Source organism: Drosophila obscura, unplaced genomic scaffold (genome assembly GCF_018151105.1).
Source record: "Drosophila obscura isolate BZ-5 IFL unplaced genomic scaffold, ASM1815110v1 contig_208, whole genome shotgun sequence".
NCBI lineage: Eukaryota > Metazoa > Arthropoda > Insecta > Diptera > Drosophilidae > Drosophila > Drosophila obscura.
The window spans coordinates 511,502-529,717 of record NW_024542799.1 but is presented as its reverse complement, the minus strand read 5'-3'; the positions used below and the strand labels follow the sequence as shown (position 1 = coordinate 529,717).

Sequence of the window (18,216 nt, the reverse complement as noted above, 5' to 3'; positions counted from 1 at the left end):
CGAATTCGGCAAGAGCATGCAGTTGGAGCTCGGCTCAGTATTGGCGGCTCGGCCAACATACCCACTCCCAGCCACACGAAGCGCAGCCGAGCCGTCCATCTGCTCGCTGCTGCTGATAAAGGCTCGTGTGCGCTCGGCCGCCCCTCTTTCGGCTGTCCGCTGCTTGCCTTGGGCCTCCGCCATGGACGAGGGCCCCAAATCAGTTTCAGTTTTAGCGCGACATTCGACAGCGAACGCAGGCAAAGGCGGCGCCCCACAACGCGATAATTATTGAGAATCACGAACCCAACTCCAAGTCCGGGGAATTCCCCAACGCAAAGGTTTCTGAAAATGTAATGCCCAACAAAAAATGTGAGACGCGAAACTATCTACAATCACCATCACCATCACCAGATGGGTGTGCATATACGTGTGTGACTCAGTGTGTACGGCTGTGTGTGTGTGTGTGTCAGCGGCGGAAGGAGGCGAAAATTGGGTCGTAAATTTTGGAAAACGTGTGAAAACGCAGGAAAAGCCTCATTGCCTCATTGCCTCATTGCCGGCAGACCCCCTAAACAAAAATACAAATAAATTGAATGACCTTTTGTCGCATTTGTCGCTGTTGTTGTTCCAGTTATTGTGGCTGTTTTATTTTTGTCGGACAGTTAAGTTAAAATGCGCTCGGCACGCGAATACTTTATGACATCGTCTTGAATGTTATGTACGATTTCGTTTCGAAAGAAAAACCAAGAGAGAAACACCCAAAAATTTGGTGCGTGTCAGCTGTGTGGCAGGCGACAAAAAAATAAAGAAACCAAGAGACCAGACCTGACCAGACCAGACCAGACCAACAGAAGGAGAGTCGCAGCCAAACAAATTATAAAAGTGTTAAACGCCCACACAACGACCTCCAGCCCCGCCTCCTTTCCATACAACACCTACCCACCGCGTCTCATTAGCATGCAGCAAATTAAGTTGTTTTATATTTAGACAAAGGAATGAGACAGCAAGCAGGAGAAGCCCCAAATAATGCTCGAAAGAGACCCCAAATATAAATTAACAAATTTGGAACAACAAGAAAAACAAGAACCAAAACCAAAGAACCAAATCTTTGATCTGTTGGCTACCGCCCCCTTCCCCACCCCTACACGAAAAGCGCGCGTCAAAACAGAAATTGTTCGCCGTCCCAAATGGTATATCGAACATTAATATATATTCCCGTCCCCCGCCCAAGTGTAATACAATATTTGCTCAACAGAGACGGAAAAAGAATGTGACAAAAATTAATAGAAAACACATAAAATATTAAGGCAATGCACAGTGAGAAAAATGTAGTGATTATCTGGCTATGAATACGAGTACGAGAGTATAGTGATTTGAAGAGATTCGAAATTGAATACGAAAGATCTTGAGACCCAAACATTATTAGAGTAAACAAAAGTGAATGAAAGATTGAAAGAGTAAATATACTCGTAACTATTTGTAATAATAAACAACAGATCCTTGATATTTCTTTTATTTTTATTGAATAGAAAAAAAGTCTGGGTTCCCCCTCTTCGCCATTTCCCATGCTTAAAACTACTCTACAATTTCTCACTCTGCTGAAAAAAGCAACGGAAATGAAGGGAAATTTATGTTCTTGCGGGGATGGAGGGTCTGGTGCCAGCCTCTGATGCTGTTTGCCGATCACACTGCGTATGCGCAATGCGTTAACATAAAAGAACTACGCACAATATTCTTATTCAGTATATCTTTGTGTCTGCCTGCTTAAGAAAATGAACTTTTGTTTCAACTGACAACAAAAGGAAAAAACTTTCGCTGGTAAACTTTTCACACACACACACTCACATTCACACATTCGGCTGTTGCAGAAAAAACACTTGAGGCAAAGCGAATGAAAATAAGAACAGTGGAAATTGTCAAGTGTCAAGTGCTTTCAAGGCTTTTCTTTTTCTTCTTTATCTGTTTGTTTCACAGAAATGTTGAGAAAGTCCTAAGTCCTGTTATGGGATTTATGTCTTGATGAAAACTTTTTTAAAAAGCGCTTGCTTATTGGTTTCATGGTTGGATTAAAGTGGTTCAAGTCAGAATCAATGATCAACAAATACATTTAGATTCTGTTGAGTTTCTGAAATGATTTAACTCGTTTCTTTATCTTATTTTGTGTCTAAAGAGATTGGAATGTATCTTTAAATGGATCTATGATTAGTCTCTTTATCCATTCTATAATTATTGTGTACTTTCCTTTTGTCTGCCCCAAAAGCCAACCAAAGTACCGAAACGAAAAGCTTTCCCAATAAAATATTCATACGGTACGAATTTACTGCCACACAATAGGGAAAATAACAATGAGAAATGAGAACAGGGGAAGGAGGGGACGCTGTGGGTGAACCCGGAACTTAAGTTGCTTCCTAATCACAGATACTGAGCATTAGAGCAGGAGCACACACACACACAAACACACTGCCTCAAGGACGAGGACAACAAAGTGCAGACGTTTACAATTAAAGAGGGAGAGAGAGCGAGAGGGTTACCAGAGGATACTCGACTCCAGCTCATGCCTGGTGGCCTAGGGCAACATTTAGCAGTGCGAAAGAGAGAGTGAGAGAGTTAAGAGTTAGACAGAGAAAGGGATGCCAAGAGACTGCAACAATTGAGTGCGTTAACACTTTTGAGAGGCATTTGCTGACGTTGCTGGGTAGTCTGGAAATGTGTCTCAGTCTTGGAAACCTGCCACTGCTGCCACTCCTGCACTCCTGCACTCCACCCACCTGCCGCCCTCTCTAATTCCATTACGGAAGCAACAGTGACAAGTGGCTGGGGTCCCCGGCCAAGGACCCAGAGTCCAGTAGACAATCTGTCAGCAGCAGCAACTCCTGATTGAAGCCACACAGGAGATGGCCATGGCCATGGCATGGGATTCCGTGGGATCTAGAGATTGGACTTTACCTCCTCTCATTAGTTTCTCCAGCACCCTCTCGAGAGGGGGGAGTTTGCAATTAATTAAGTTTTAATTAATTTCACACAGCCGACGAAGAGAAACGCAGGCGGAAAAACTGTACTGCTGGAAAAAAGAATTTTTCCCAGAGGCGTGTGAAAAAGGCGATTTCTCAGCAAATGTTTAACAAATTAGAAGCCAGGGAAATGGTAAAGTTAAACTAAACTTTTCTCTAGTTTTCCCCAGCTACCATATACCAAGGGGATGGGGGACAGAAAATTGATTGATGCCAAAGTGGTTGGATGGGTGGATGGATGGATGGCTGGATGGATGGATGAAAGTGGGGGTCCAGAAATAGCCAGAGACATAGTGAGAGGCGTGACAGGATATGGCTTGCTTTGTCCATTTTCCCATTTTCCTTATTCCGTATTTGAGCTGCTCGTCGGCATTTATTTTCGGACACCGAAACCTAAACTCGGGGACACATGCGATCCAAGTCGCTGGAGTCGAGACTTATGAAATATGCAACGAACATGACATGAGCTGAACCCCAAACCGCTTCTAGTTTATCCATTAACAATTATTAATTGTATGATAGGACAAACTTTATTTTGTGAGAGGAGGAAAGGGTTGGGCGTTGCCCCTGGAAAACCTTCGGTCTAATTTTTGGTGTAAACTTTAGAGCCCAAGGGAATGCTTGGAGTGAGAAAAGTAGGTGAAGGTGACAGGAAAATTTAAGCAGCGGAAAGAGTACTTCATAGATGGAAGAATGAGGCATCAATATTGCACCCTCCTTCTAAAATGGTATGGCCCAATAAATTCGGAAAATCACTCACTCTTTGGCAGCCACTTCTAAAGTTTCCAGCATCTTTAAAAATATATATATATAAACCCTATACCAACGATTACAGCCCGGCATCCACTCATCAGGCATTCAATCGATAAGTGTTGCTTTTGGTTTAGTTTTTGTGCGGCCCTAAGAAGCTTTTGCTGGCTCTTTTGGAACGGAAAATTGCATTTCCTGCCAAGAGTTAGTTAAGAGTTTTCCTCTTGCAACAAAAGAGGCTGCACATTCGATCAAAATCTGGCTTATCCAAAAACAAATTTAATCAATTTATGTTCCGTTGCCATAACATGGTCAAATCCCCCCGTTAAAGCTCAATGAAAATCCATTTTTGGTTGGGTTCCAAGCTAAAAACGAAAATGAAAATTCCGGTCTGGGGAATGCGAGAGGGGGGAAAGCAAAATAAAAATATTATTCAGGCCTAGGACCGGGTTCGGTCCCAGCGAAAAGTGCAAACACAATTGCAACATCAACAGCAACAAGGACACGGGGCATGGCAATGGCAAAGGCAACGGCACCGGCAACGGCAGCATCGAGTGCAGAAACAAGGACAATACAGCATACAAAAAGTTCAACAAACGAGCGTTAAAGGATTAAATTGTCTGCCATTGATATTAAGTGTTTTAAATGTCATTGCAAGTGTTTAATTCACGAGCGGAAAAGAGAGCAAAAAGACAGAGAGAGAGAGAGAGAGAGAGAGAGACACTGGCAACTATGGCCACGCGGAAGAGACAATGGGAGTTATTGTTGATAGTGTGCGAAAAAGAGGAATAAACTCAATATAGTATACTCGTATCTTCCCCAGAGATTGCCATAGATCAAAACCTGAACAAAAACACAACCAAAGTGAGAATTGATAGCACCACAAAGCAAAACCGATAAAGCGGGTATAAAGCAAAAGCAATAGAAGAAGGGAATTGAGGAAAGAGACTAGAACAACTGACTAGAAAGTGAAGCCACTCCAAAAAGGGTCATCGCAAGATGTTGACCCTGTGGACGGCGCTCTTCTGCTGCCTAACGGGTAAGTTGATCGCTCAAGAACTTGTTTTCTATTTATTTACTAACTGATTTCCAGCAGTTCTAATAACTAAGAACTATATACTATACTATACCATACCCGAATATCTCTTAGCGAATGGTTTTCCTTTTATTTTTGCTTATGGGAAATGTATGCAGCGAAACACCATCATTCCACGCATAAAAATAAATTCAAGTGAATGGCCTAAGGACATATTTGGAATTCAATTAAAGTTGATTGAAACTGAGATTTCTGCGGGATTACTTTAAGAACAAGGACGCTAAGCCACAGCCACCCATCTCCTATTCGCGTCACTCACGTTTGAAGAAGGGGAAATGGGAATGGCAATGGCATAGGTAAAGCGTTCCTTCGTACATCCCACCTATCCCATATCCTGTTTAAGCATGCATGAGATTATCAGCGATATATGTACAATGTACATACATATATGTACGTGGGTACAGAGGGTACACACCCTCCTCAAGGTTATTATTGCTGCTGGCTGCCACAGCAATGAATCCTTTTAAAAACATTTGTGGTTCAGGCTGTGAAAATCCTGATTTATGTTTCTGCCTGCTGCGTTGTCCTTGCAGTCAGTCCTCCTGTTCTGTTCTGTTCTTTTCTTTTCTTTTCTGTTATGTTCGGTTCGGTACGCAGCAGGGGCAGAAGGGGAGCAGAATGAGAGTCTGGGGGAGAAAGAGGGCCAAAGCAAACAAATGCGGTCGCTGCATGGCTCGCTTGGGGTCGCCTTTGGGGCATATCGCATAACAGCGGCGGCGGCAGTGGCAATGGCACTGGCGCAGGCTGGCTCCAATGAGGGATGTGCCAGGCAGGGTTGACAGGCCGAGGGTCGTGTCGTGTCACTGCACTTTAAATTTTAAACGCAGCCAAACGCATAGCAGAACACAACACAACACACAAATTGCTCTCTGCTCTCTACACATAATTATGCATAATTGAAAAGTGTAATTATGGCTGGGACTCTCACTCTCTCTCTCCCTCTCCCTCTCTTTCTGTGACTTTATGAGCCGCAAACTGTAAGCTCAATCAAGCGAGCAGGCAACAGGCAAAAGGAACAGCCAGGAACAGTCGAAGAAAGATCTTGTGGAACCACCCACCCACACCCAGCAATTCACTCAAGCGCAATGTTTATGACTCGCAAGTCCTTTTAATTGCCACCGCCTGCTGCAGGCTTGAGTGAAAGCCAAGAAAAAAGTAGGAAAACGAGTCAGGAGTCCAAAGAACAGCGCAATAAAAGCAGAGAAGATATATGGGTAGGGGTAGGGGTATTATCCTGCCACAAACATACTTTTCTTCGAGTATCTGCCTAAGATTGCTGGTTTGTCTAGTTGCTCGGCCGCAAAATGGCAAACTAAAATTACTTTTTAAATGCTTCTTTTAAATAATTATCAGCAAGCGGTACATCCATTCACCTCCAAATATATTCACTGATTTTAGTTAATTTAGTATATATTTATCTGACCTCAATAAACAATAAAATAAAACAGCACTAATTAAGTATTTGCAATCAATCTTTAAATTTATATTAAGAGAGCAATCAAGTGGTCATATTTAGTCTCATTTAAAAATACAATTAATACAATTAATTTTCGATATCTCATTAATTTATGCCAATTAACAGATATGCATTTATGGTTAATACATTTAATTATAATTAGTATCAGACAATAATTGATTTTATCCGCTTTTTTTCCAATTAATAACTGAAATGCATTGTTATCTGTCAATAAGTGATGCATTGATGTTAGTTAAAAATGTGGATGTTATCCTTGGATAACATACATACTTATATGAATTATAGAAGCATTATTTCTATCAGCAATTTTTTTTTTTTATTATGTAAAGTAGTTTGGTAATTTTCATAAGAAGGGAAAACTTCTACATAAGAAGTCAGCAATAATTTAGAACTTTCACAGCGATAAATTATCGGTGAGGTAATCAACGCTTTCTGTGTAAGCAAAAACACTATCGAACGTGGGGCAAGCTGACTTTCAGTCTGTCCTTTTCTTTCTCCCTCACTGGCTACCCCTCGACACAGAGAGAAAATTTTGTAATAAAAGAACTGAAGATACTCCGTGTCGCTTAAAATTAAGTCGCATATCAAGAACATTTTTGTAGGCAGCCGTAAGCTAACTTGTAATATTTTAATATTAATCAATGTTTAATGTTTTAATCATTTTTAAAAACTTTTTAAGCTCCAAAATTGTTGTGTTTTTTTTTTCTCAGTGTAGCTCTCTATTTAGTGTCCTTTTGTTTTGTGTGTGTTTTCCTGCCAGCCTGCCTGCTGCCAGTGTTGCCATGTGTTTTTATTGCATTACTTTTTATGGTCGCTTAGTTTTGTTGTTCTTTGTTTTAGGTTGTATTTTGTTGTCGCTGTTCTTGTTTCTCATTCACTCACAGTTGTTGTATTTTTGTTGCTGCTGCTGCCGCTGCCGCTGCTTCTGGCGTTACCGTCGACTGCTTTTGTTTTACTTTGCCGCTGCGTATGCCCCAAAGTAATAAAGCGAATTGGTTTCCTTCAAATAATTTCCATTTTAAATCCAGTTGGCAAATCCAGCACAGTGCCATGCCCCCATCACCCACCCGCCCTCCTTTTTGGGGATTGTTGTTCTTAGTTTTTTTGTTGTATGTTGTTGTTATTTTTGTTGTGTGCGCTAAGGAAAAGTGGCTTCATTTTCCCGCATAAAATTGTTGCCAGAGAGTTGTGGGCCCCGAGATTTGTTGTCGTTTGCCTAAAAGTGGCATGTGGCATGGGGAATGGGGCATGGGGCCAAGTACGGTATTTGCAATTGTTTCTTTTACGCTTATCCTTTGCCTCAGACTTAGCTCTTCTTCCTGCTCCTCGTCCTATATTTATTCAGAGTGATTTCTTATCCCTCTTTTTGTGCTGCTTGGTTTCCTCTGCTCCTCCTACTTATAGTCCTTGATTTCCTTCCTTCCTCTCTTCTTATTTCGCTTGATTTGCCAAGTCGTTGGATCCTGCATCCTGGATCCTGGCTGACTGTCAGTTGTCAAAGTAGGCCTCAAAATTTAATTGAAATTTAGTGTAAACACAATGACAGGCAGTCGATTATCCTGCCTTTGAGAATCCCCCTCCTTCTGCCGAATACCCTCTCCTGCTCCAATTCCACTTCCCGTTCGCAAACATATTTCCTGGTATATATTTCCCGGTCTAAGTCCTTTTGCGCGCAAATCCTGTCAACTTTTGGCCTGACTTTCCAATTTGCCAGCGTTTCGCCCCTTGTATATGTCAAAAAATTTGTAGCTCGCTGCCTTTTGTACCCCGTTTCGTCGTCTCGACAAAAAATTTCACACGTGTCACTGAGCATGGAGTTGTTGCCTGTCAAGATGCCACAACCCTAGAATCCCGACACACAGACCAGACCGCCCCCGCAACACCCGATAACACTGCTGCCAAGACAACCGACTAACAACAGCAGTTGTTGCCAATGCTGCTTTAACATTCACTCACAATCCGCACACACTCCACTCCATACCAGCCACCCCACCTCATTCCCCCCACAATTTGTTTGCCTATTTGCTTTGTGCATATGGAAATGAAATGGCAAACAGGAACGCTCTGAAGTGGGGCAAAGAGAGCGAGAGAAAAATTACGTTGACACAGTGAAACACGCACACACACACACTACGCCACGCGCTCTCCCCCTCCCACACACACACACACTAATGCCTTCAGCGATTGGCCTAAGCAGGCTCATCATTTCGCTCTGCCCCCCTTTGGAGCTGTCCGTCTGCCACGCACTCTGGATGAGTGCAGCAACAGTTTAATGCAATCATTCGCTGTCTGTTTTCTGCGTGAAGATTTACAGGCCCATGACCTTTCTTCATTGCTTTTGCAGTATTACTGCTGCTACATATATCGTATTTCGTTGTCCAAAGCCGACGGAGGATGCAGTTGAATTAAATAGAAAACAATTCATTTTATATTCAATATTCAATAAATAATAAAAAGGCTTCCTCTGGCAATCGGAGGAGCGATACCTGGTGGTCCCATGAAATGATCCCGCAAGCGTTCATCCATTAAACCTGAATCTTTGGTTTCTTTTTCTTTGACAAGCAAATTAACAAAGCATTTAATTATTTCACGAGCTTTGGGGCAGAAGAGTGAGTTGGCATTGGAATTGATTGTTCAGATTATTTTGGGCGGTTTAGCAGCGTTTAACCCATCAAATAGTTTTAATTTAATAAAATAATTGATAGAAAATAAAGCTCAAAACATACCAAAATAGTTAAATGCCATTGCTTTTCTGTCATCCCAACTGGAAATTGGTCGGCTGCTGTACAGGCATAATCCTAAAAATCAATAGAGAATTAAGTGTCATTAGAAGTATTAAATTAAAATATATTTTAAATAAATGAAATACATATTGTAAAAAAAGGTATACACTCAACTGAGATTAAAATGTCTGAAAGGTTTATACAGCCTTGGAATTATGTTAAATGTAGCTACAACTTTTACCTTACTGTTTAAAAATAAAGTTGCCTAACTGTTCAAAAAAATATAAACTCATTTAAGCACTTTGCAAATGGAAACACACAAAAACAAAAAGCATCGAGAAAAAACCGCGTTAAGAAAAACATTACATTTAATGTATCTAAATGCAACATTCGCTAACAATTGGTAATTAACGAGCTGCCCACAATTTTTTCTTGTGATGCCTTCTGCTTTCTCAGGTTCCATCTTACCCAGAGGAGGCACCCGCCCACTCAGCCAAGTGGAATTTGTAATCCGAGGCGTTGATTGCCACTTTTAACCCTTTTTTTTTTGTGTGCAACTTGAATAATTCTTGGACTGCTTGTGTTTTCCCCTTTTCCCTTTTGCGGCAATGGCAGTTCATTTGAATTGTTTTTTGTTGGGCTGCCGTTTTGGAACCCTTGTAATGGGGTTGCCTATTTTCAATTTCTCTGTTCATTTCTTTATTTTGCTTATCAGAGAACATCCTCCCACAAAGGATAAAGAAGACATAACAGTGCAGTGGGATAAAAAAATAAGAGCAGAACAAATTGTTTACGGATGTGCTTGTGTCCTTCTCCGAGGCACGATTCTGGGGCAAAGGAAACCCCCAAACCGAAAGAGGATGTAGCTGAAATTCATAACAAACTACATTTCATGGCATTGTGTCTCCTGCATCCCTCTCTCTCTCTCTCTCTCTCTCTCAGTGTGTATTGGTGTGTATCTGTGTGTGTTTTGTTGTGCTGAGGAAATTCACTTGACTTTTGGCTACATTTTTTCCCTCTGGGTTGGCAAGGCTTCTTCTTAGTCTGCTCGTCCTTCTCCTGGTGTTTGTGTCTGAGGGCATAAATAAGCTTTGGGCCAGACTAGCTGCAGTTGTCGCCGCTTGGCTGCCGCTTGACTGCGCTTTGGGCCAACAATGGTCGATGTTGCCAATACCAAAACTTATATGTTATACCCACCATGTATGCACACATACTTGTGTATACTCGTATGTCTGTTTGTGTTGGGAACTTATTTATGGCTATTTGTCGGTGGAGTTGGCCAACAGTCTGATGCCATCTTTATATGTACATAACTCCTTGGGCATCCCCATGAAAAGTTTGCAACTTTAAAGTCCAGAGATTTTGCGTATAAACATCGGAAAGTCACGAAAAGAAACACACACAAAATGTCGACAACTTTTCACCGGAAGTTTACTGTCGCGACTCTTGATAGTTCATTGTTTGAGAAATTTATAATCTTCGTAATTTTACCTAATCTGGAGATTAAACTACAAGTGTTGAATAAATATTTCATTTTTCAATTGCATTTTGAATATTTTATCTGGAAAATCCACAATTTATTCATGTTTTCATACAGCCATTTTCCCTCTGCACAGTTCGGAATTTCCTCAATATTGTCAGCCTCCCATGACTTTGGCCACGTTCCATGGCCATTCAAGTCAATTGTTGACATAATTGCCCAACAGCAGACTTCTAGGACACAGCAGCTGCTCTTGGTCTTGCTCTGCTCTGCTCTGCCCTGATTTCCTCCCTCTAATCTGGCTCAGTTTTATTATTTCGCTAAATTGATTTTGAATTTAGTTCAATGTTTATGGTCAAATGATTTCATTTTTGTGTCACCAACCGAGCGGCAGCTCTGCCATCCTTGGCCAAAGGTGAGGCTTTTACTATCCGACTAGGGCTTCAATTTTTGCCCTTTGTCTAGCTTATAAATCATTTGTGCGACGATGCGTAAGCGGACACCCCTAAGAGCCTTAATACCCCTGCCTTACCCGCCCCCACCGCCACGAGGGGATAAGCTGGAGGCCCAAAAATAAATATGTACGTGAAACGAGGTAAAAATGAAAAGCGATGCCCCGAAAGTAATCCCCAATCGATTTTCCAGGGGGCACAGCAAAAAAAAAAGAAAAGATGAGAAGCGAGACTCATTGAATGAGTTTCCGTTTGTTCGTTCGTTCGTTCGCCATTTGGCGACTTTGAGGAAGGTTCCCTACTCGTTTTGCATATGCTTTCAGGGAACGAAAGGGGTTGGCAAGAGATTGCAAGGGATGGGGTGGCCGGGTCTGGTCTGGTCTGGTCTCGTGCATAGGGTGCAAAGTGTAGGTGAATATACATTTTTTATTTATTTCATATCCATTAAGTTCAAAGCGAAAGATGTGTCCGGACAGGCGGCAAAGGCACCGACAACGGAACCGTCTAATGTATTGGCTTCCACTTTGGTTCGATTCGGTTCGGGTCTGGTTCGAAGTCTGTGCTGGCATCCTCCGGGTACCATTCTCATTCTCTCCCATCTCTCCTCCCATCCCCATTGATTGCCCCACTGTGTGCTTGGGCCGGGGCGACGTTGAAATTTCAATTACTCAAGCAAAATGATAAATGAACTTGTAGCCGCAAATTTTTGCCCTGCCTTTTGTCTCGAGCCCCTGCTACCCCTCTACTCATTCACAGCCGCCACAACTCCTTTCTAACCGAAAGCCATTATGGGAACAGCCCACTAAGTGTGTGGGCGTGGCAGACATGTACATATGTACATATGTGTGGCATGTGCAACTTTTGCTAGTTTCTCGACTATTTGACAGTTTTTCTCACTACCAGGACATGGACAGTGCCTTACAAAACTTTAAAGAAGAATCCAACAAATATATATGTATATGACAATTTCTAAGCTAATTATTTTCATTTGCATAAAGTTGTTGCCAAAAAGTTTGCAAGGCAGAATTGTCCTAAATAGGCCGTTAACGTTTTAAACAGATTTTTCTAAAAATGAACTTCACACGACTTTTAAATTGTATCTGTATGGGCGTTTTCTCTTGCCTCTCTTGCCTCCGTTTCATTCATACACTTTTGTAACGGACTGTAAGCAAAGGCTCGTTTCGCTTGGAAGGAGTGTAGAGAGAGAGAGAGAGTGAGAGAACAAAAGGAAAGCAGAGCTAAGGCCTTGTGTTTGCACTCAAGTTTATTTTAATAATATTTGTTTGGCTCAGAGCTCGAGAGAGCTGTCGTGACTAGTCCCGTTACAGTTACAGTTGCACTTAATTAGAAGCTGAAATATGGAATGCGTTTCGGCTCTTGCAGAATGTGCATACATATGTATGTACATGTACTCTAGCATATGTACATACGTATGTACATGTACTCTAGCATTGAGTTAATTAAATGGGTCTCTCCATAGCCGTTATGACAACTACCACTAAGGCGACTTCATTAGTGCCAAAACACACTCACTCACTCACTACTCGATAGCACCACTCAAATGCACTCAAAAAAAACACTCCAAACGGCTCTTGGGAACTCATTCGTTCTCCTCCTTTGACAACGGTTCAGTGCCTGCACAAACAACAACCGCGCCACTCATCAATAAGCAGGAGCTGCTTTGTTTCGGTGCCTGCTGCCTAGAATGTCAGTAATGTCGCTCAGTAAGGCACTGTAAACTCGTATCGACATCAATTTAATTGCATTTCATTCATTGCTAAGCAGAAAACTGTAAGCGCGGGCGGAGAAGAAGCAGCGGCAGAGGCAGAGGCAGAGAGTACGGTAAAACGGACAAGGAAGAGTGAAAAGGGAGTGTCGGTGATGGTGTGAAGTTTTATTTCACTTGAATGCCATCCGTTGCCACGCTCCAGCCGTGGAATTGAAGTAAAAAGAAAAACAGCAAAACAAAAAATTAACAAGTAAAGAAGGTATGCTACAGCATAGTGCATGGACTTTCAAATACCCTTTTAAGAACACTGTGTTTAGAGTACTCACTGGTAACTGTATTGATATTGGGCATTATGGCAGAGCTTATTTTGGAAGAAATCCGTGTACGAATTGTATTTCCGAGAATGTACGGTTTAAAGCTGTGCATTCCGCTGCATTTTGCGTGTTAAAGTTCTTCAGCAAAACAAATATTCCCGACGGGCACCGCGCACAAAAAGAAACACAAAACCGAAATAAAATGCCAAGTGGCTGTTTGTCTGTGAGAGCGAGCAGCGTGCTGGTGCGCGAGACTGAAGAGTGTGAGAAACAAAAGTGTGGTGTGGGTGAGCCAGTGAGAGGAAGAGAATGAGAGAGGCGTCAAACAATGGGTGCAATGAGCGAAACAAGTGGATAAAAGAACAATTTAAGCCTCTCGGCTTTCGTTTGTTTTTGCACTCGTATTCATTTCGATCAAATGACGCGATAATTCATATGCGAAAAGTTTGTTCTATGACTAGCGGTGGGCCATGAATCCGTGTTCTTTATGGATAACTTACCTACATATATTTATTCCCTGCAGATCATTAGCTTTTACCACTGTATTGCAATGTGTACTGCTACTCTCTTTTTACTCTCTTAATCGTTTTCCACTCTTTGGCTTGCGGTGCCATCGATGCCGGCGGCAATGGTAAAAATTGAGACGTCCCCACCAACACAGAACGGGGAATGGAATGTCAAAGCGACAGAGAGCCAGGAGGAGGGATAGCAAAGTTGGAAAAAAGAGTAAACTCCGTTAATTGAATTGTGCGCTGCACAGCTTCAATTGCAGTGGCGAAAGAGGAATGGGTAGATGCCAGCTGTCCCATTGGAGTGATGTGCTGGAGGGTAGAAAGAGACAGATCCCGTTAGGCAGGGAGCGCAATTTGAAGCTTATGTTTTCGGTTTCTATATTAAGCGTTTTGGTTTTTGGCACGTTTTTCGTTTTATCTTCTTCTACCACACACACACAACACCCTGCATCCGCTTGACTAAATGTGGATCCAAAAACATGTTGTGTAAACACTTATAACCGCACATCTGCTGCTCCCCCACCCACTGTTCTGCCATCACCCTTTCCCTTGACGCGTTTTATTAACACAAATATTAATTTTTGCGGCGCTCCATGTGGCATGGCATGTTTGTTTACATTGACGCCACTGTTCGCTATACCCTATCTCAAACACCCTTTCTTTGCTCTTGAATATCATTATGGCGGAGAGCACTGCCTCTGTGTCCCAAAAGAACGCATTTGAATTTGCATGAAACAAAGAGACTGTCCCCTAAAATTAAGCTCCCACCCAACCACATTCGTTAACCTTGCTGCAGCCCATCCCATTCAGACCTTGACTATGGCTTCATTTCTGGACACCACCTCCTTTGAATAACTTAGGTCCAAGGAGGCCTTTTGGGGCCTCATCATAAAAGCGAGAGGGCGAATTCACAGCTGATGGAAGATGAACAATGTCCATCCCAGATCTGAGATCCGCACCTGACCCGTAACCCAGTTCTTCAAGGCTTCATAGGACGGAACGGGAAGTGCATGTGCGACGAAGGGCGGCCCTAGAGGCGGCCCAAGCGCACATTCGAGCGACCATTTGGGGTGCATTAACTTTGTGGAAAAGTTTGCGGGCGAAACTAGCGAAAATATGGAAACTTTTCCCTTAGCGGTCACATTCTGATCTCAAACGGAATCAAAGGGTTTTGTCTTCAATTCGTGGCAAGTTCGGATATGAAGAAACTCAACTCCAAAGTATTTCCATCCCACTTGTAAGTGGATTTTTATAGTTTAAGCTAAACTTCACTATGTTTTGTGGTCCGAGTGTCATGTGAGGCGGAATCAAAGGGTTTAGTTTGTCTCTGATTTGAGAATCAAAGTTCAAGGAATTTCCTACCGCAGTGGAATCTTTTTATGGCTCATACAAAGACTCCCCAGCTTAAAGTAGTTTCCACCAGGGAAACATCCTTGAATGGTTTCTCTTTAATGTGCGGCGGACACGTTCCCAATTCCCACACATATTTCACACTTCTTGCGGTACCTTTTATTGTGAAAGTTAAGCCAAAGTTTTTGTTGGAGTGTCGGTAAGGGTATACGAGAAGAGCGCCACTGTTGTGGCCGAGAATATTATGCTCCAGTGACTGTTGGCACTGTGAAGATGTTGATTCTTGAGAATTGTATTGTGCCAGCATCCGCATCCTGCCGGGTGGGTGCAGGGAGCTGCGGCGGCAGGAAGCAATACAAACTGCAGCAAGTCTCGGCAGGGCAGACGAAATGCGGCAATTGCACGCCTCGCTGCTGCCAGTGTGGCCGTATTGCGTTCCGAGACCCACCTCAACCCAATTTCCCAACCCATCCGAGAGCTGTGCAAATATTTTCTTAATTAGTTGCTGCCTCGCAAGAACAAAAAAACAAAAAAAACAAAAAAACAACTGAAAAGAGAGTGTGGAAAATGGAAAAATAGTGACCAGGGAGGGGGGGCTCTGCCAGCTCAGTTGTCAAGTGTGAAAAATTGCAACTCAAATTGCGGTACAAAATGGCTTCGAGCTTCGTGAGCGCTCGTTAAAAGTCACGCAGGGGGCCCACCAGGCTTAAACGACAAGAGCGGCAAAAATGTTTTTAAATTTATGCGTACGAAAACAGAAATTATATTAATTGCAATTGCAGCGGGAGGAGGGTCGTCGGCTGGGGCGGAGCGATTGCAGTGAGTGTTGAAAAACATGAAATTTCAACAACAACAAAAAACAACAACAACAAACACAGTATAATCATCATTAGAGGGTTTGGGGCAACATGTTGTGATGTATGCATCGCAAACAGCTAAAAAAAAATAAAATTGCATACAATTTGCATGTCAAAAGTGCGTCTCGAGTGCGGCAACACCCCCCGAACGGCCATTGTGGATGCCTCCTGGGCCCAAGCCAGAGAGCAGAGCTCTCTGCTATCACCATACCAAAGCTCCTTCTTCCTATTCCCATCCCAGAGCCAACACGGAGCTGTGTCCTCTGGCTGGGGCCGCTCAACAACGTTGTTTAGCAAGCAATTGGGGAATTTACTTTGCTCAGCTCTGGTCGCATTCTCCCACACTCCCACTCTCTCTCTCTCTCTCCCTCTGCCTCCCTGGAAACTTGCAATCAACATAACAATTATGCGAGAAATTCCAAGAGGAGAGTGAGGTTTTTGCGGGTGTTTCCCCATGTCAGATTTTGTACGCAAGAATATTTAAAAAAAAAAAAATATGTATATACAGAGCAGGGGAGCACACAGCAGATTTTCAACCCACCACAGCCATATGGCGTTTATAGTGCAGACAAATTTAAAGATCACGAAGCTAATTACGTTGGGATCTACGCGTACCAGGCGGACACATGTTTGGCGATGGTTCAGCAGAGCGGGCGAACATTGTCTGGGGTCCAATCAGATAAGCAGTGGCAGGGCGCAGCGATTGACAAAGCGTATTTAATGAGCAGACTCTCTCCCACCCAGCTTCCCCCACTGTGGCACTGTGGCACCACCCAAGTGGTGGCGGGACGCGCTCCTGCGAAAATCACAAAATCAGTTGGCAAGAAATCACAGCAGACACAACAGTTGGTGGCGTGGGGCGGGCAGGGGTAATACAGAGGGGTGCTCTAGGAAAAACCGCGGCGACAACATCAGCAGCAGCAGCAGCAGCAACAACGAGGCAACAACACGACATTGACAACGACAACGACGACGAGAACGACATCATGCTGGCAATGTTTGTTAGGGGATTTTGTTTTTGGGCAGGGGATGGCGAGATTGCGAGTGTGCGAGTGTGCGTAGCATGTTGGAATGGCAACTAGAAGCAGCTTGTGGCATATGCCACCGATGCGTGTCATCAACACTGTCTGTCTGTTGCATATCAAGAGTGGGGGGGTGGAGGCGGCAACGGGCACCCCAAGAAAAAGACACAAATACCAAAAATGTTCTAGGCTGCTGGCGCTGCTTAAGGTAGGATAATGACATCAATATGCTCGACGATGCTCCTTCACACGAAAAATGTCGTGACCTTGAACCTAAGTTTCGGGTGGGAAGAAGAAGATTTTATGCGACAGAGAGGAGGCAAGAGCCATAAAGTGCTGATGGGTACAACGTCTTCGCTCTATTTATTATACCGTGCACACGAGAGGCTTCATTAGCAATCTATCCATAGATAACAAATGGAGATTGTCACCCGAACACCCACCAAAACCCCCTGCCATACCTGTCCGTAAATCTCTAGGGAATTGTGGACCATTTTCGGTTTGGCAGAACTTTGCGCTAAAGTGTCGGTCAGGGCAAAGAGTAGTTGAAGCCAGTGCCGCAACCGTCAGAGTTTTTCATTAGTGCAAGTGCCGTACAGTCAGCTGCAGCATGCCACACGAAGGCACGGCACACACACACACATGGGCAGCTTCCAGCACGTTTCTGGCATTGCGGAACGTGCCAAAAAGCATTGCATAAGCGCAGGCGGACAACAAAATCAAAAGGGGTAACAAAAACAAAACGAAAACAAAGAAAACGAAAATGTTGAGGCGGAAAAACAGAACAAAAAAATTAAACGTAAATAGAGAAAAGTCGAGGACAATATTTCTGCAAGGCAAGGCAAACAAATCTGAGTCACAAATACACACACACACAACACACACACACACACCACGTAAAACACGCATAGAACATGGGCTAGGAAATGCGTTTAGCAATCATCTCACGACTCGACAGACAGTGCACACAGGACACTCGCCTTCCAGTGCATTGCGCATACGCCACGTTCACGTTCACATTGCATTTGTCGAACTGGTTATGGGCATGTGGCACGGACACAGCAACCGTTCTGCCTGTCTGCCTGGCTGCCTGTCTGCCTGGCTGTCTGTCCTTCTGCCTGTCCGGGCGTGTGTTAATAATGCGTGACACAAACTGAAGCTCCAAGTGAGACTCCCTTCGATGTGACATTCGAATTGAGTGGAGACGGGCATTTTAAGTGACAGCTTGCAGCATGCCCCAAGTCGAGTCCGAGAGTGGTCTAGCTGCGAATTGAGTTGAGAGCACTGCACAGACTTTGTCTGTCTGTGACTGTGTGTGTGTGGCGTGTAAATGACATTCTCCGGAGCCCGGCCACCCGTAGTACTGGCTTGCAGGCAAGTGGATACAAAGTATCTTATTTTATGCTCCATTGGAGACTTCGAACTGTCACACGAACTGTAAAGAACATCCAAATTACCATC

At 43.4% G+C, this 18,216-nt stretch overlaps 1 protein-coding gene across 3 annotated transcripts in view; it reads left to right on the top strand.

Moving 5' to 3' along the window:
- Window positions 1-223: 223 nt before the first annotated feature.
- Window positions 224-18,216, top strand: part of LOC111070921 (zwei Ig domain protein zig-8) — a 40,612-nt gene continuing 22,619 nt past the window's right edge. For 2 of the 3 annotated variants that reach the window (XM_022361978.2, XM_022361972.2), the window contains exons 1-2: window positions 224-332; window positions 4,567-4,782. In XM_022361978.2, coding sequence (XP_022217670.1) covers window positions 4,743-4,782 — 40 coding nt within the window. In that variant the 5' untranslated portion in view covers window positions 224-332; window positions 4,567-4,742. Of the gene's footprint in view, window positions 333-4,546; window positions 4,783-18,216 lie in introns of all 3 variants that reach the window. The other variant, XM_022361973.2, reaches the window with a different exon arrangement.